At 42.5% G+C, this 19739-nt stretch overlaps 1 protein-coding gene across 2 annotated transcripts in view; it reads left to right on the forward strand.

The window, feature by feature from the left end:
* The window catches only part of LOC135513306 (phosphatidylinositol 3,4,5-trisphosphate 5-phosphatase 1-like), a 51602-nt gene that overhangs the window by 24635 nt on the left and 7228 nt on the right, over positions 1-19739 (forward strand). For both annotated transcript variants that reach the window (XM_064936206.1, XM_064936205.1), the window contains exons 14-20: positions 1391-1487; positions 5273-5411; positions 6483-6591; positions 10589-10677; positions 13033-13114; positions 13231-13320; positions 13633-13743. In XM_064936206.1, coding sequence (XP_064792278.1) covers positions 1391-1487; positions 5273-5411; positions 6483-6591; positions 10589-10677; positions 13033-13114; positions 13231-13320; positions 13633-13743 — 717 coding nt within the window. The remainder of the gene's footprint in view (positions 1-1390; positions 1488-5272; positions 5412-6482; positions 6592-10588; positions 10678-13032; positions 13115-13230; positions 13321-13632; positions 13744-19739) is intronic.

Genomic DNA, 19739 nt, shown 5'->3' on the forward strand with positions numbered 1-19739 from the left:
ATCAGCTCACTGCAGTCCCATCAACTCACTGCAGTCCCATCAGCTCACTGCAGTCCCATCAACTCACTGCAGTCCCATCAGCTCACTGCAGTCCCATCTGCTCTCTGCAGTCCCATCAGCTCACTGCAGTCCCATCTGCTCTCTGCAGTCCCATCAGCTCACTGCAGTCCCATCAGCTCACTGCAGTCCCATCAGCTCACTGCAGTCCCATCAGCTCACTGCAGTCCCATCTGCTCTCTGCAGTCCCATCAGCTCACTGCAGTCCCATCAGCTCACTGCAGTCCCATCAGCTCACTGCAGTCCCATCAGCACACTGCATTCCCATCAGCTCACTGCAGTCCCATCAACACACTGCATTCCCATCAGCTCACTGCAGTCCCATCAACACACTGCAGTCCCATCAACTCACTGCAGTCCCATCAACTCACTGCAGTCCCATCAGCTCACTGCAGTCCCATCAGCTCACTGCAGTCCCATCAGCTCACTGCAGTCCCATCAACACACTGCAGTCCCATCAGCTCACTGCAGTCCCATCAACACACTGCAGTCCCATCAACTCACTGCAGTCCCATCAGCTCACTGCAGTCCCATCAGCTCACTGCAGTCCCATCAGCTCACTGCAGTCCCATCAGCTCACTGCAGTCCCATCAGCTCACTGCAGTCCCATCAGCTCACTGCAGTCCCATCAGCTCACTGCAGTCCCATCAGCTCACTGCAGTCCCATCAGCTCACTGCAGTCCCATCTGCTCTCTGCAGTCCCATCAGCTCACTGCAGTCCCATCAGCTCACTGCAGTCCCATCAGCTCACTGCAGTCCCATCAGCACACTGCATTCCCATCAGCTCACTGCAGTCCCATCAACACACTGCATTCCCATCAGCTCACTGCAGTCCCATCAACACACTGCAGTCCCATCAACTCACTGCAGTCCCATCAACTCACTGCAGTCCCATCAGCTCACTGCAGTCCCATCAGCTCACTGCAGTCCCATCAGCTCACTGCAGTCCCATCAACACACTGCAGTCCCATCAGCTCACTGCAGTCCCATCAACACACTGCAGTCCCATCAACTCACTGCAGTCCCATCAGCTCACTGCAGTCCCATCAACACACTGCAGTCCCATCAACACACTGCAGTCCCATCAACACACTGCAGTCCCATCAACACACTGCAGTCCCATCAACACACTGCAGTCCCATCAACACACTGCATTCCCATCAGCTCACTGCAGTCCCAGACATAGATTATAGCTAGTCCTGGATTAAAAAGCTTGCTCAATGCAGAATACTCTTTGAAATTGCTTTTTAGTCCAGGACTAACCTTAATCTGTGTCCGGGAAACGGGCCCTTTGAACAAAGATACATCCGTCCATTTTATTTTTATTTTCCAGGAAATAAGGGTGCAGTGGGTGTATCCTTCATGTTCAACGGTACTTCCTTTGGCTTCGTCAACAGTCACCTGACCTCAGGCACTGAGAAGAAGATCAGGTAAAAGCTGCAGGGATCAAAACAACAGTTTTCAGAATATAAAAATCCTAAAGCATTTACCTTTATTTAACTAGGCAAGTCAGTGAAGAACAAATTCTTATTTTCAATGACGGCCTAGGAACAGTGGGTTAACTGGTCTAGGAACAGTGGGTTAACTGCCTGTTTGGGGTAACACGGCAGATTTTTACCTTGTCAGCTCAGGGATTTGAACTTGCAACCTTTCGGTTACTAGTCCAACACTCTAACCACTAGGCTACCCTGCCACCCCAAGCATACTGAATAGCTGTGTCAAATGTAGACAATTTCCATGTTTTCCCAGAACTCCTGACCTCCTAGGAACCAGAACGCTAAATGGCGTTAAATTAAAAAGTGTATTAATTTCACAGACATAAATCTCAGTAGGTACAGAGATTTGGGATTTAAAATGACCAAATAAAAACAGACTATTTAAATGTGGTATTTCTCTGACCAGAACTCCTCTCAATTGTCTTGCATTGAGTAATACATGGAAAGATTTAATAAAAAATAAAAAAGTATTCCACTGGCACAATATCAGTACATTTATTTAACATCTCCTCAAAATGTATCTAAAGTCTTAGGAGTTTTGTTCTGTTTATACTCCAGTATTGTTTAGATTGGTATTTGAGGCCTGTCTGCTCTAATTCCTGAGTAGACTTTAAAACCCCCAAGAGTCTATTGACGCATCGGTGGGTCAATCTAAATCTGTCAGGTAAAACAATAGAGATACCTGTTTGTCAGACCAGTAGAGATACCTGTTTGTCAGACCAGTAGAGATACATGTTTGTCAGACCAGTAGAGATACATGTTTGTCAGACCAGTAGAGATACCTGTTTGTCAAACCAGGAGAGATACCTGTTTGTCAGACCAGGAGAGATACCTGTTTGTCAGACCAGTAGAGATACATGTTTGTCAGACCAGTAGAGATACATGTTTGTCAGACCAGTAGAGATACATGTTTGTCAGACCAGTATCGATACATGTTTGTCAGACCAGTAGAGATACCTGTTTGTCAGACCAGTAGAGATACATGTTTGTCAGACCAGTAGAGATACATGTTTGTCAGACCAGGAGAGAGACCTGTTTGTCAGACCAGTAGAGATACCTGTTTGTCAGACCAGTATCGATACATGTTTGTCAGACCAGTAGAGATACCTGTTTGTCAGACCAGTAGAGATACATGTTTGTCAGACCAGTAGAGATACATGTTTGTCAGACCAGGAGAGAGACCTGTTTGTCAGACCAGTAGAGATACCTGTTTGTCAGACCAGTAGAGATACCTGTTTGTCAGACCAGTAGAGATACCTGTTTGTCAGACCAGTAGAGATACCTGTTTGTCAGACCAGTAGAGATACCTGTTTGTCAGACCAGTAGAGATACCTGTTTGTCAGACCAGTAGAGATACCTGTTTGTCAGACCAGTAGAGATACCTGTTTGTCAGACCAGTAGAGATACCTGTTTGTCAGACCAGTAGAGATAACTGTTTGTTTACACGGGCTATGTCTCAATCTATTGCATCCTCCGACGTCGTCCCTTCCACATCTGCGGGGGAAAGTGGCAGAGCTACAGCGCTGTTTGTAGTAGACATCCCGAAAATAGGTATTCTCACAAAAACTTCTGTTGCACCTGAACTAATCTGACCCCTCTATAGACAGGGGAGACTCTCATGAACACAACGGTGTTCTACGTTTTGCTCTTTGACCCCCCCCTAACCCTAACCCTAGCCCCCTCCTAACCCTAACCCTAACCCCCCCCCCCCCACACACAAGCCCCACGAGACTTGTCTGAAGTCGATAATGCTGATATGCCCATGTTTGTCTGTTGCATCTGAACCGTTTGGGTAACAAACTATTATGACCACACTGTAGAGAGGATAGACCCTCACGAACAAGATGCTGCTCTCCGTTTTGCTCTACGACCTCCCTACAAGTGTCATGGAATTCGTCTAAATCTAACCCATACAAATGAATGTTTATGAATATTATAATATATAATACAGTGCCTTGCGAAAGTATTCGGCCCCCTTGAACTTTGCAACCTTTTTCCACATTTCAGGCTTCAAACATAAAGATATAAAACTGTATTTTTTTGTGAAGAATCAACAACAAGTGGAACGACATTTATTGGATATTTCAAACTTTTTTAACAAATCAAACACTGAAAAATTGGGCGTGCAAAATTATTCAGCCCCTTTACTTTCAATGCAGCAAACTCTCTCCAGAAGTTCAGTGAGGATCTCTGAATGATCCAATGTTGACCTAAATGACTAATGATGATAAATACAATCCACCTGTGTGTAATCAAGTCTCCGTATAAATGCACCTGCACTGTGATAGTCTCAGAGGTCCGTTAAAAGCGCAGAGAGCATCATGAAGAACAAGGAACACACCAGGCAGGTCCGAGATACTGTTGTGAAGAAGTTTAAAGCCGGATTTGGATACAAAAAGATTTCCCAAGCTTTAAACATTCCAAGGAGCACTGTGCAAGCAATAATATTGAAATGGAAGGAGTATCAGACCACTGCAAATCTACCAAGACCTGGCCGTCCCTCTAAACTTTCAGCTCATACAAGGAGAAGACTGATCAGAGATGCAGCCAAGAGGCCCATGATCACTCTGGATGAACTGCAGAGATCTACAGCTGAGGTGGGAGACTCTGTCCATAGGACAACAATCAGTCGTATATTGCACAAATCTGGCCTTTATGGAAGAGTGGCAAGAAGAAAGCCATTTCCTAAAGATATCCATAAAAAGTGTCATTTAAAGTTTGCCACAAGCCACCTGGGAGACACACCAAACATGTGGAAGAAGGTGCTCTGGTCAGATGAAACCAAAATTGAACTTTTTGGCAACAATGCAAAACGTTATGTTTGGCGTAAAAGCAACACAGCTAATCACCCTGAACACACCATCCCCACTGTCAAACATGGTGGTGGCAGCATCATGGTTTGAGCCTGCTTTTCTTCAGCAGGGACAGGGAAGATGGTTAAAATTGATGGGAAGATGGATGGAGCCAAATACAGGACAATTCTGGAAGAAAACCTGATGGAGTCTGCAAAAGACCTGAGACTGGGACGGAGATTTGTCTTCCAACAAGACAATGATCCAAAACATAAAGCAATGGAATGGTTCAAAAATAAACATATCCAGGTGTTAGAATGGCCAAGTCAGTCCAGACCTGAATCCAATCGAGAATCTGTGGAAAGAACTGAAAACTGCTGTTCACAAATGCTCTCCATCCAACCTCACTGAGCTCGAGCTGTTTTGCAAGGAGGAATGGGAAAAAATTTCAGTCTCTCGATGTGCAAAACTGATAGAGACATACCCCAAGCGACTTACAGCTGTAATCGCAGCAAAAGGTGGCGCTACAAAGTATTAACTTAAGGGGGCTGATTAATTTTGCACGCCCAATTTTTCAGTTTTTGATATGTTAAAAAAGTTTGAAATATCCAATAAATGTCGTTCCACTTCATGAATGTGTCCCACTTGTTGTTGATTCTTCACAAAAAAATACAGTTTTATATCTTTATGTTTGAAGCCTGAAATGTGGCAAAAGGTCGCAAAGTTCAAGGGGGCCGAATACTTTCAAGGCACTGTATATATAATATTTATGAATATTTTCTGTTCGTTTCTGTTTGATGAATAGATAAACATGAAGATGTGAGTCTCTGCATATTGCAAAAAACAAATAGCTAAATGTGAGGAAAGAAAACACCATATCTCAACTTGAAACGACATTTAATTCCTCAACATGTGTTCTCTTGCCAGACGCAACCAGAATTACGTCAGCATCCTACGCTTTCTGAATCTTGGAGATAAGAAACTGAATCCCTTTGACATCACACATCGATTCACTCATCTGTTCTGGCTCGGGGATCTGAATTATCGAATCGAACTGCCATCCACAGTAAGTTATACTTAGTTAAGCAGTCAGTTACCATTGGATGGGGAGATTGTATTGTAGCTAATTCTGGGGGGTGGGGGGGTAGCCCAACCGGGACTCAAACCTGGGTCCAGCGGCCGTCAACCCAAACACCTTAACCATTACTCCAGGAGATCCAAACCGTTTGACAAGTTGGTGTTGGGTTGCTTACAGTATCAACAACACTCAACTTAGTCTTCTCTTACTGAGATCATGACAGAATTACAAAAAGTGGAGATAATATTGAGAGGAATTAATGTCAGTAGCTAGGTTTCCATCCAATTAGTGACAGATTTTCTTATAAATATTCTAAAATTAGCATAAAAACAATAATTATCTGTATTTTTCCCAACATTGATGTGTTTCCATCCAATTGACTTGTTGCAGATAAAGGACTATCTGTGGTGACATAGTGCACATAAAAAAAATCTTTTACCGGTTAACTTCCCAATATATATTTACATTACCCGCATGAAAAGGTTGGATGGAAACCTGCTTTGTGTAATAGTGTCAGTGTAACCAACAAATGATTTCTGTCAACGTGCTTCTTGAATGTGTTAAGAAACAGAGAACAAGTTGTTACTTGGCCACTGGTGAGCAGAATGTGGAGGACAGACCGCCTGGTGCATGAAACAGTGCCCGTATCCTAAATGGCGCCCTTATTTGGTGAACAGCTTTTGACTTAGGCATCATAATTGATGCCCTTATTTGGCGCACTACTTTTGACTTATGCATCATAATTGGTGCACTACTTTTGACTTAGGCATCATAATTGATGCCCTTATTTGGCGCACTACTTTTGACTTATGCATCATAATTGGTGCCCTTATTTGGTGCACTACTTTTGACTTATGCATCCTAATTGGCGCCCTTATCTGGTGCACTACTTTTGACCCGTGCCCTGGTGCCATTTGGGACACACAGCCAGCATACAGTTCCTATTCCCTATTTATCTGTCAGCGACAAGTTAGGCGAAAAAAGAGACGTGTGGTGTGCTGATGACGTCACCGAGCAGGAAAAAGAGAACAGCTGCTTTGCATTGTGTTCCCTTAACAGGAAGCCGAGAGCATTGTGACCAAGATCAAACAGCAGCAGTACCAGGAACTGCTGTGTAGAGACCAGCTCACCATTGAGAAAGGAGAAGAGAAGGTGTTCCTACACTATGGTAAGACACGGCCACTAGCAAAATCATACATTTTCATACAAAATCAACCGTGATAGAGTTAGCACACATCTACAGTATGTTGGTATTGCAGGCTTAACAGCCTTTACACTATTTGACACTATCAAGTGTCAACATTTTAAAGGGGCAGTGCAGTCAAAAACTAGATTTTACCTATGTTTTATATCCACTATGAGATTGGGAAAAGAATTATGTGAAAATGATGATCATGCACCTTTAGTGTAAGAGCTTTTTGAAAGGACAGGGGGTTGTTAATGCACTAATAACAAAGTTGTTTGCCCTCTCTGCCAATAACAGCTGGTTTTCAGGTTACTGTCACGCCCTGATCCTTTTTATTCTCTATGTTTGGTTAGGTCAGGGTGTTACTTGGGTGGGAAAGTCTGTGTTTTCTATTTCTTTGTTTTTGGTCGTGTGTGTGTGTGTGTGTGTGGTTCCCAATCAGAGGCAGCTGTCTATCGTTGTCTCTGATTGGGGATCACATATAAGTTGTCATTTTCCTTTAAGGTCTTGTGGGATCTTGTTTTCTGTTTTAGTGTTTTTCGCCCTGACAGAACTGTGCGCTTTCGTTTCCGAGTTTGTTGTTTTTTGGTGTCATCAATGAAATTACGATGTACGCCTACCACGCTGCACCTTGGTCTCCTTCTCCCAACAAGAGCTGTTACAGTTACACATCCCTCCCGTAGGCTCCTCTGAATAGGCCTCTCTCAGACCACTCCCAGACAGTCCGAGCTACATTGTTTGCTTGAGAAGGTTTTGATAATTTTTTATTAAAAACAATCACAGTGAGGTGCTTAATTGTTACCTAGAAATGATTTCATATTGAGATAATAAAAAATAAATAAAAAAAAAACAGGTGCATTGGACCTTTTAATACCCACCATTACCTAGTCCAAGTCTTATGCTATTCTCATTGAAATGTAGATTCAAAAACATGAGCTGGCACACAAACAGAAAAATGTGTTTGTGTGGAGGTGCTGACTAACGGCAAATAACTATCACAATAAAGAAAGTCGCTCCATGTAAACTCAGCAAAATGAGAAACGTCCTCTCACTGTCAACTGCGTTTATTTTCAGCAAACAGGAGTGCTAGATATACAGGAGTGCTAGATATACAGGAGTGCTAGATATACAGGTGTGATAGATATACAGGAGTGCTAGATATACAGGTGTGTTAGATATACAGGTGTGTTAGATATACAGGTGTGTTAGATATACAGGTGTGCTAGCTATACAGGTGTGTTAGATATACAGGTGTGTTAGATATACAGGTGTGTTAGATATACAGGTGTGTTAGATATACAGGTGTGCTAGCTATACAGGTGTGTTAGATATACAGGTGTGTTAGATATACAGGTGTGTTAGATATACAGGTGTGCTAGCTATACAGGTGTGTTAGATATACAGGTGTGTTAGATATACAGGTGTGTTAGATATACAGGTGTGTTAGATATACAGGTGTGCTAGCTATACAGGTGTGCTAGATATACAGGTGTGTTAGATATACAGGTGTGTTAGATATACAGGTGTGTTAGATATACAGGTGTGCTAGCTATACAGGTGTGCTAGCTATACAGGTGTGTTAGATATACAGGTGTGCTAGCTATACAGGTGTGCTAGCTATACAGGTGTGCTAGCTATACAGGTGTGTTAGATATACAGGTGTGTTAGATATACAGGTGTGTTAGATATACAGGTGTGCTAACTATACAGGTGTGCTAGCTATACAGGTGTGCTAGATATACAGGTGTACTAGCTATACAGGTGTGCTAGCTATACAGGTGTGCTAGATATACAGGTGTGTTAGATATACAGGTGTGCTAGATATACAGGTGTGCTAGCTATACAGGTGTGCTAGCTATACAGGTGTGCTAGCTATACAGGTGTGTTAGATATACAGGTGTGTTAGATATACAGGTGTGTTAGATATACAGGTGTGCTAGCTATACAGGTGTGTTAGATATACAGGTGTGTTAGATATACAGGTGTGTTAGATATACAGGTGTGTTAGATATACAGGTGTGCTAGCTATACAGGTGTGCTAGATATACAGGTGTGTTAGATATACAGGTGTGTTAGATATACAGGTGTGTTAGATATACAGGTGTGTTAGATATACAGGTGTGCTAGCTATACAGGTGTGCTAGCTATACAGGTGTGTTAGATATACAGGTGTGCTAGCTATACAGGTGTGCTAGCTATACAGGTGTGCTAGCTATACAGGTGTGTTAGATATACAGGTGTGTTAGATATACAGGTGTGTTAGATATACAGGTGTGCTAACTATACAGGTGTGCTAGCTATACAGGTGTGCTAGATATACAGGTGTACTAGCTATACAGGTGTGCTAGCTATACAGGTGTGCTAGATATACAGGTGTGTTAGATATACAGGTGTGCTAGATATACAGGTGTGCTAGCTATACAGGTGTGCTAGCTATACAGGTGTGCTAGCTATACAGGTGTGTTAGATATACAGGTGTGTTAGATATACAGGTGTGTTAGATATACAGGTGTGCTAGCTATACAGGTGTGCTAGCTATACAGGTGTGCTAGATATACAGGTATGTTAGATGTACAGGTATGTTAGATATACAGGTGTGCTAGCTATACAGGTGTGCTAGCTATACAGGCGTGCTAGCTATACAGGTGTGCTAGATATACAGGTGTGTTAGATATACAGGTGTGTTAGATATACAGGTGTGTTAGATATACAGGTGTGTTAGGCCCTAGTCCTCACCCTCTGATCCAACAGGCCCCAGATGTGCTCAATGGGATTGAGATACGGGCTCTTCGTTGGCAATGCCAGAACATTGGCATTCCTGTCTTGCAGGAAATCACACACAGAACGAGCAGTATGGCTGGTGGCATTGTCATGCTGGGGGGGGGGGTCATGTCAGGATGAGCCTGCAGGAAGGGTACCACATGAGGGAGGAGGATGTCTTCCCCCCACAGCGTTGAGATTTCCTGCAATGACAACAAGCTCAGTCCGATGATGCTGTGACACACTGCCCCAGACCATGACGGACCCTCCACCTCCAAATCTATCCCGCTCCAGAGTACAGGCCTCGGTGTAACGCTCATTCCTTCGTTTAAGGCGAATCCGACCATCAACCCTGGTGAAACAAAACCTCGACATGTCAGTGCAGAGCACTTTTTGCCAGTCCTGTCTGGTCCAGCAACGGTGGGTTTGTGCCCATAGGCGACGTTGTTGCCTATGATGTCTGGTGAGGACCTGCCTTACAACAGGCCTACAAGCCCTCAGTCCAGCCTCTCTCAGCCTGTTACGGACAGTCTGAGCACTGATGGAGGGATTGTGTGCTCCTGGTGTAACTCAGGCAGTTGTTGTTGCCATCCTGTACCTGTCCCGCAAGTGTGATGTTCTGATGTACAGATCCTGTGCAGGTGTTGTTACACGTGGTCTGCCACTGTGAGGACGATCAGCTGTCCGTCCTGTCTCCCTGTCTTAGGCGTCTCACAGTACGGACATTGCAATTTATTGCCCTGGCCACATCTGCAGTCCTCATGCCTCCTTGCAGCATGCCTAAGGCATGTTCAGGCAGATCAGAAGGGACCCTGGGCATCTTTCTTTTGGTCTTTTTCAGAGTCAGTAGAAAGGCCTCTTTTGTGTCCTACGTTTTCATAACTGTGACCTTAATTGCCTACCGTCTGTAAGCTGTTAGTGTCTTAACGACCGTTCCACAGGTGCATGTTCATTACTTGTTTATGGTTCATTGAACAAGCATTATAAACAGTGTTTAAATCCATTTGCAATGAAGATCTGTGAAGTTATTTGGATTTTTACGAATTATCTTTGAAAGACAGGGTCCTGAAAAAGGGACTTTTATTTTTGGGCTTGAGTTTATAAACTCCCACCAATTTAATGGGTACCAGCGTTTCATCATCACTTCCTCATTAAAATGTGCAAAATGAATGAACCTGTCTTGACCTTTGATACCTCTGTTGTTTAATTTCATCTCCAGATGAGGAAGAGATCACATTTGCGCCCACGTATCGTTTCGAGAGAGACACACGAGAGAGATATGCCTACACCAAAGCCAAAGCCACAGGGGTAGGTTTACGGTGTTTTCTCAGATCCTGTTGGGCCTCCGTTCCCTTCCCTCCCCTCCCTCCCCTCCTTCCTTCCCTCCCTTCCCTTCGTTCCATTCCCTCCGTTCCTTCCCTCCGTTCCTTCCCTCCCTTCCCTCCGTTCCATTCCCTCTGTTCCATTCCCTCTGTTCCTTCCCTCCCCTCCCTTCCCTCCGTTCCCTCCCTTCCCTCCGTTCCTTCCCTCCGTTCCTTCCCTCCCTTCCCTCCCTTCCCTCCCTCCGTTCCTTCCCTCCGTTCCTTCCCTCTGTTCCCTCCCTTCCCTCCGTTCCCTCCCTTCCCTCCGTTCCCTCCCTTCCCTCCCCTCCCTTCCCTCCGTTCCCTCCCTCCGTTCCCTCCCTTCCCTCCGTTCCCTCCCTTCCCCCCCTTCCCTTCGTTCCTTACCCCCGTTCCCTCCGTTCCCTCCCTTCCCCCTTCCCTTCGTTCCTTACCCCCGTTCCCTACCTTCCCTCCGTTCCCTCCCTTCCCCCCCTTCCCTTCGTTCCCTTCCTCCATTCCCTCCCTTCCCTCCGTTCCCTCCCTTCCCTCCATTCCCTCCCTTCCCTCCGTTCCCTCCCTTCCCTCCGTTCCCTCCACCACATTGTTTTAATATGGACATGTGGGTCGTATTTGGTTAAGAAGTGGCTCACTGAGATTTTAACTTTTTATTCATCCATTCAAAAAGACTGCTAGAAGTTTGTTGAATTCCCAAATGTGTTATCACTATGCTTTCAACCATCTACAAGCAGAGTCAAATTCCAATGGAAAAACAATTTCCGATCTTGGGGTTTAGTTATCATCTAAATGTATTGTCACTGTGCTTTCAAACACTTAAAAGAAAAGTTCACATGGTGTTATTTTTTACATTTATTTTATTTATTTCACCTTTATTTAACCAGGTAGACCAGTTAAGAACAAGTTCTCATTTACAACTGTGACCTGGCCAAGATAAAGCAAAGTAGTGTGACAAAAACAACAACACAGTTACACATAAACAAACATACAGTCAATAACACAATAGAAAATCTGTATACAGTGTGTGCAAATGTAGAAGAGAAGGGAGGTAAGACAATAAATAGGCCATAGTGGCAAAATAATTACAATTTAGCATTAACACTGGAGTGATAGATGTGCAGATGATGATGTGTAAGTAGAGATACTGGGGTGCAAAATATCAACATTTAAAGGAGATGTATCTAATGGATGTTTGCATTTTAGCACAATGGTTTAATCCTACATATAATTTCTTAACTTGTCAACAAGTTAATAGGCTATATACTGTATTGTAAAAGTGATTTGATTGCCAACACAACCAAATATCAACATTTGAAGATTTCATTTTTGTGCCATGGACATAGTCTGGCTTTAATACCAGTTTGTCTGCAAATTAATAATTGATATGTTAGATTCACGTCTCCATCTCAACCAAAAAGTCTAAGTTAAAGAATATGACTAAATCAAATTGAGTTATTAAGGGATCTCTCAATAATATTTCTCGTGATAGCATATTAGTAGTCAGGGATAACTATCAAAGCTAAGCAGCGCTGGTCTTAGTTACAACCCCGGATGGGAGACCAAAGGGATAGTTGTAGATAGAGCAACTCTCCAGTAGAAGGTGCTGTAGATAGAGCAACTCTCCAGTAGAAGGTGCTGTAGATAGAGCAACTCTCCAGTAGGAGGTGCTGTAGATAGAGCAACTCTCCAGTAGGAGGTGCTGTAGATAGAGCAACTCTCCAGTAGGAGGTGCTGTAGATAGAGCAACTCTCCAGTAGGAGGTGCTGTAGATAGAGCAACTCTCCAGTAGGAGGTGCTGTAGATAGAGCAACTCTCCAGTAGGAGGTGCTGTAGATAGAGCAACTCTCCAGTAGGAGGTGCTGTAGATAGAGCAACTCTCCAGTAGGAGGTGCTGTAGATAGAGCAACTCTCCAGTAGGAGGTGCTGCCCAACCTATTATTTTGGTTTCACATAAGTTTTGTCCATGTTGGAAAATGGTTACAATGATGACCTAATCCTGTGGTTGAAATTTCAGCCTCTAAACAACATTTCCATGTAGATTCCACATCTCATTGTAGCTGGGGACTCCAGTCTTTTTTTTTGTTTAACTAGGCAAGTCAGTTAAGAACAAATCCTTATTTACAATGACAGCCTAAGAACAGTGGGTCAGCTCTGGGATTTGATCTTGCAACCTTTCGGTTAATATTCCAACGCTCTGACCACTAGGCTACCCTGCCGCCCCATCTTGTGGTAACAGCCACCACAACAGGGTCTCTGAAACTCTGATTTGAAGATACTAGATACTGACTTTCTAAAAGTTCACTATTTACATTTTTCTCCCTCACAGACTAAATACAATCTACCATCATGGTGTGATCGTGTTCTACGGAAGTCCTACCCCTTGGTGCATGTGTTCTGTCAGTCTTACGGTGAGACTACTGCCATGATAATTGATCGATTGATTCATTGCAATAACCAATTAAATATATGTTTCATTTTAGCTAATGTTATTACCAATTACATAATTTCGCAACCTCTTTTGTAGGGTGTACCAATGACATCATGACCAGTGACCACTCTCCAGTTTTCTCCACATTTGAAGTTGGCGTGGCATCACAGTTTGTCTCCAAGCACGGTACAGTTTCTAACTTCGCTAGACAGCTACACCATGCCGACTGTGTGACTAATGACTGTGATCACACAGTCAGACCAATTTATTTTTTACAAATCCAATCAGCTCAGAAAAAAGATCTGATGAGATTTGTCAAAAAGACCAATTAGTGGGGGAAAAAATATCAGAATTGGGCTGCATGTTTAAACACAGCCTATTACATCTGACGTTAGAAATGATCTGACTCCTAAGAAGTTCTTTCTACTGTTTTCCTAGTCAAACATTATAGACAAGACAACTGCCTTTCAAATGGTCTTTTTTTATCTTTCTTTCCAGATCCCAGCAGGGTGTCTCAGGGTGGGATCAAGTTCATGAACTGCGTTGCCACCCTCATGACAAAGTCCAAGACCAAGTTCTTCCTGGAATACCACTCCAGCTGCTTAGAGAGTAAGACTAGACCTTATTCCATCTGAACACAGTGGTTTATTTCATTTTTGTATTTAACCTTTATTTAACTAAGCAAGTCGGTGTCAAATTCTTATTTTATGATGATGGCCTACCCCGGCCAAACCCTACCCTAACCCGGACAACGCTGGGCAAAATTGTGCGCCGCCCTATGGTACTCCCGATTTACGGCCGGTTGTGATAAAGCCCGGGATCGAATCCAGGGTCTGTAGTGATGCCTCTAGTGCTGAGATGCCTTAGACCGCTGCATCACTCTTCAGTCCCAATAGTGGATAACGCTAAAATCAAACTTATTTATATTTACTATGGATCCCCATTAGCTGCTACCAAGGCTACACTTCCTGGGGGTTCAGCTAAAATGAAGGCAGTAATATACATTATAATAAAAAATTGTAAACATTAAAATACATGTTACAACAGATTTCACAATACATTAGGTGTCCTCAAGCCACTACTCTACTACTACATATTAAGTAAGTGTGTGTATAGCGTGTATGTTATGTGTGTATGTTATATGTGTGTTGGTATGCGTGTGTTTTTACCTGTGTGTATGTCTCTTCACAGTCCCTGCAGTTCCATAAGGTGTATTCTTTTTAACCTGCTTAAATCGTTTTCTACTTGCATCAGTTACCTGATGTGGAATAGAGTTCAATGGAGCCATGGCTCTATGTAGTACTGTGGAATAGAGGTCCATGTAGTCATGGCTCTATGTAGTGCTGTGGAATAGAGTTCCATGTCGTCATGGCTCTATGTAGTGCTGTGGAATAGAGTTCCATGTAGTCATGGCTCTATGTAGTACTGTGGAATAGAGTTCCATGTAGTCATGGCTCTATGTAGTGCTGTGGAATAGAGGTCCATGTAGTCATGGCTCTATGTAGTACTGTGGAATAGAGGTCCATGTAGTCATGGCTCTATGTAGTACTGTGGAATAGAGGTCCATGTAGTCATGGCTCTATGTAGTACTGTGGAATAGAGGTCCATGTAGTCATGGCTCTATGTAGTACTGTGGAATAGAGGTCCATGCAGTCATGGCTCTATGTAGTACTGTGGAATAGAGTCCATGTAGTCATGGCTCTATGTAATACTGTGGAATAGAGTTCCATGTAGTCATGGCTCTATGTAGTACTGTGGAATAGAGTTCCATGTAGTCATGGCTCTATGTAGTACTGTGGAATAGAGTTCCATGTAGTCATGGCTCTATGTAGTACTGTGGAATAGAGTTCCATGCAGTCATGGCTCTATGTAGTACTGTGGAATAGAGTCCATGTAGCCATGGCTCTATGTAATACTGTGGAATAGAGGTCCATGTAGCCATGGCTCTATGTAGTACTGTGGAATAGAGGTCCATGTAGTCATGGCTCTATGTAGTACTGTGGAATAGAGTTCCATGTAGTCATGTCTCTATGTAATACTGTGGAATAGAGTTCAATGGAGCCATGGCTCTATGTAGTACTGTGGAATAGAGTTCCATGTAGTCATGGCTCTATGTAGTACTGTGGAATAGAGTTCCATGTAGTCATGTCTCTATGTAATACTGTGGAATAGAGTTCCATGTAGTCATGGCTCTATGTAATACTGTGGAATAGAGTTCCATGTAGTCATGGCTCTATGTAGTACTGTGGAATAGAGTTCCATGTAGTCATGGCTCTATGTAGTACTGTGGAATAGAGTTCCATGTAGTCATGGCTCTATGTAGTACTGTGGAATAGAGTTACATGTAGTCATGGCTCTGTGTAGTACTGTGGAATAGAGTTCCATATAGTCATGGCTCTATGTAGTACTGTGGAATAGAGTTCCATGTAGTCATGGCTCTATGTAGTACTGTGTGCCTCACATAGTTTGTTCTGGAATTGGGGACTTTGAAGAGACGGTGGCATGTCTTGTGGGGTATGCATGGCTGTCTGAGCCGTGTGCCAGTAGTTTAAACGTGTTCACGCTACACGTTCCCCAAGGGCACCCCCCCCGCTCAACTCAAAAAGTGGCGCACTGAATGCGAAAATATTCTTAGAAATATTTAACCTCCACACGGTAACAAGTCCAATAGCTCAAATGAAAGATAAACACCTTGTTCATCTACCCAGCGAGTCAGATTTCTAAAATGTTTTACGCGAAAACATAGCACATATGTATGTCAAACCACCACAAAGACACAGACGATATGCAGCCATTTTGTCGAACAAAAGATGCAATCACAAACGCAGGATTAAAAGAAAAATAATTCACTAACCTTTTGAAAATCTTCATCAGATGACAGTAATAGGACATGTTACACAGTACATTTATGTTTTTTTCAATAATATGCAATTTATATCCATAAATCTCCGTTTACATTGACGCCATGTTCAGAAAATGCTAAAAAATGTCCGGAGAAATTATAGATAGCTCCGCCAGATAACGCCAGATAACAGCAATACACATCATAAACTTTGACTAAATATACATGTTCTACATATAGTTAGAAAGATACACTGCTTCTGTGACAATACAGAGGCGGATGCAAGATGCAAGCAACAATGGTTTAATGAATACAGTTTACAGCAGCAACAGGACAGACAGACTGTACTCAGACGGAATCCGACCCAGGGACTCGGGCGCATCTTCCGATGATAACGTGCTGAGAAAACCAGGGGAGTGTGTCCGGATGGGTAGGAAGGAGCACAGCAGATAATCCACACAAGGGCGGCGAGAGAAGAGCACGGACACACGACACAACCTCAGGGAAGAAACAACGATCTGACAACAAGAAACACTGGTTACAGAACATATAAAGGGAAGATAAGTGGTTCCAGCTGGCGCAGACAATCAGGCCGAGATTGGGAACCACGCCCACACAAACACGGGAGAGAGAGAGAGAGAGAGAGAGAGAGAGAGAGAGAGAGAGAGAGAGAGAGAAAAAGAGAAAGAGAGGGAGGCAGTGGATTCATGAACCGTGACAGCTTCTTAATGCAATCGCTTTGTCACATTTCTTTTTAACGTTACAGAAATCGTTCACTATTCAATAATCTGAGACGGCGCTCAGACGTAAGCAATATTTCTCCGCTATGTTGGAGTCAACAGAAACACAAAAGTACAACATAAATATTCCCTTACCTTTGATGGTCTTCGATCAGAATGTAGTGGAAGGAGTCATACTTACCCAATACATTGTTTGGTTTCAAGTCGTGTGTCTTTGTATTAGCATATGCTACAAGTTCCAGCTGAAATGCATCCAAAATTAATTCTGTTCCCGAACAGTTGCGCATCAAAACTTCAAAATTACATATTATATGTTGACTAAACTGGTCAAACTAAGTGCAGAATCAAGCTTTAGGATGTTATTAACGTACAAAACAATTATCAATTCAAACCGACAATCTGACTTCTTCTCATGCAAGTTGGAACAAATGGAGCTCTGTGCCCAACGCGCGCCTGAAAGTGCATGTATTTTCTCGCGACACTCGCTATTTTGCCTGCCAAAGGGTCAAAGCTCGCGGGATTTGCACAATTAAACGCTCTACTGATAGAGGACATCTCGCGGAAGACATAGAAACTGTTCCAAGATCCATAACTGGTTGGGAAGGGTGGGGGCGATGACGTCAAAGTTGGCCCAACTTTCTGGATGACAAAACTAGTTTGGGAGATTGGCTGCCCTGTGAGTTCTGCTATACATACAGACATAATTCAAACGGTTTTAGAAGCTTTAGAGTGTTTCTATTCAATAATAATAATTATATGCATATATTAGCGATTTTGGACAGACTTTTTTCCAGTTTACTATGGGCACGCAATTCATCCAAAGGGGGCAGTATTGTCCCGAGCCTTAACAGGTTTAAACAGAATTCAACATGTCAATACTTCTTACAAAAACAAGTAGTGATGAAGTCAATCTCACCTCCACTTTGAGCCATGAGGGATTGACATGAATTTGATTCATGTTAGCTCTATGTGTACGTTAATGTATTGATCACACCTTTACTAATGCTGCAGAAATCTGATGTAAAGCAGTATCCAAATCCATCAGATGTAGTGATCACAATATAGTTAGTAGCCATTTGTTGGAAAACCAACGGTCCAAAACCAACGGTCCAAACGCTGTACCTAATATTGTGTATAAGAGGTCATACAAGAGGATTTGTAGTGATTCCTATGTTGACGATGTAAAGAATATTTGTTGGTCCCTGGTGTGTCACGAGGAGCAACCAGATGCTGCACTTTACACATTTATGAAATTGCTTATCCCAGTTACTAATAAACATGTACCCATTCAGAAAATGACTGTAAAAACCGTTATATTCCATTGAATTGATGAGAAAATGTTATGTTTGAGAGGGATGAGGCAGAAGGAATGGTAAATAAGTCTGGCTGCTTAACCGATTGGCAAAAGTACTGCAAATCGGGAACAAAAAGAAGAAACTACACTATGAAACAAAGATCAATTATAAAAATTCCATTTTTGAGCAAAAAGGCAAACTCAGCTCCATCATTCATTGAATCATATGGCTCATTCATCACAAAACCCACTGATATTGCCAACTACTTTTATAATTGGCAAAATTAGCAACAAACACTGAACCTACACATCTGAGAATATAACTGATCAAATTATGAAAGACAAGCAGTGTAATTTTGAATTCGGTAAAGTAACTGTGTGAGTTGAAAAACGTATTGTTGTCTATCAACAATGACAAGCCACCTGGGTATCACAACTTGGATGGAAAGTTACTGAGGATGATAGCGGATGATATTGCCACTCCTATTTGCCATCCCTAAGCTTACAAACATGTGTGTGCCCTCAGGCCTGGAGGGAAGCAAAAGCAATTCCACTACCCAAGAATAGTAAAGCCGACCAATCAGCCTGTTACCAACCCTTAGTAATCTTTTGGATAAAAAAAAATGTTTGACCAGGTACAATGCTATTTTACAGTAAATAAATGAACAATAGACTTTCAGCATGCTTATAGGGAAGGGCATTCAACATGCACGACACTTACCCAAATTATGGATGATTGGCAGAGAGAAATTGACAATAAAAATATTGTGGGAACTATGTTTGTTAGAATTAGTGCAGCTTTTGACATTATCAATCATAGTATTCTTCTGGAAAAACGTATATGTTATGGCTTTACACCCCCTGCTATATATGCCTCTCCAACATAATCAGAATCAGGCATGCTCCAGGGCAGCTGTCTAGACCCCATATTTAAAAAAAATGTACACTAGTGACCTGCCACTGGCTCTGAGTAAAGACTCAAAAAAATTTACACATCAGCTACTACAGTGAGTGAAAATATTGTAACACTTGTCAGCCTCACAAAGAACTGCAGTCATTTTCAGAATGTGTGGCAAGGAATAAATTAGTCCTAGATATTTCAAAGCATTGTATTTGAGACAAATCATTCATTAAACCCTAAATCTGAACTAAATATTGTAATAAATAATGTGGAAATTGAGCAAGTTGAGGAGACTAAATTCCTTGGAGTAACCCTGGATTTGGTCAAACATATTGATTTAATTAAATTTTTTATTTCACCTTTATTTAACCAGGTAGGCTAGTTGAGAACAAGTTCTCATTTACAACTGCAACCTGGTCAAGATAAAGCAAAGCAGTGTGACAAAAACAACAACACAGAGTTACACATAAGCAAACGTACAGTCAATAACACAATAGAAAAAAATCTATGTACAAAAAAAGATTAGAGGTAAGGCAATAAATAGGCCATAGAGGCGAAATAATTACAATTTAGCATTAACATTGGAGTGAGAGATGCGCAGATGATGATGTGTAAGTAGCAATGATGGGGTGCAAAAGAGCAAAAATATAAATAACAATATGGGGATGAGGTAGTTGGTTGGGTGTGCTATTTACAGATTGGCTGTGTACAGGCACAGTAAGCTGCTCTGACAGCTGATGCTTAAATCCAGCTTCAGTGATTTTTGCAATTCGTTCCAGTCTTTGACAGCAGAGAACTGGAAGGAAAGGGATCCAAAGTAGGTGTTGG

The sequence above is a fragment of the Oncorhynchus masou genome, chromosome 24 (genome assembly GCF_036934945.1).
Source record: "Oncorhynchus masou masou isolate Uvic2021 chromosome 24, UVic_Omas_1.1, whole genome shotgun sequence".
NCBI lineage: Eukaryota > Metazoa > Chordata > Actinopteri > Salmoniformes > Salmonidae > Oncorhynchus > Oncorhynchus masou.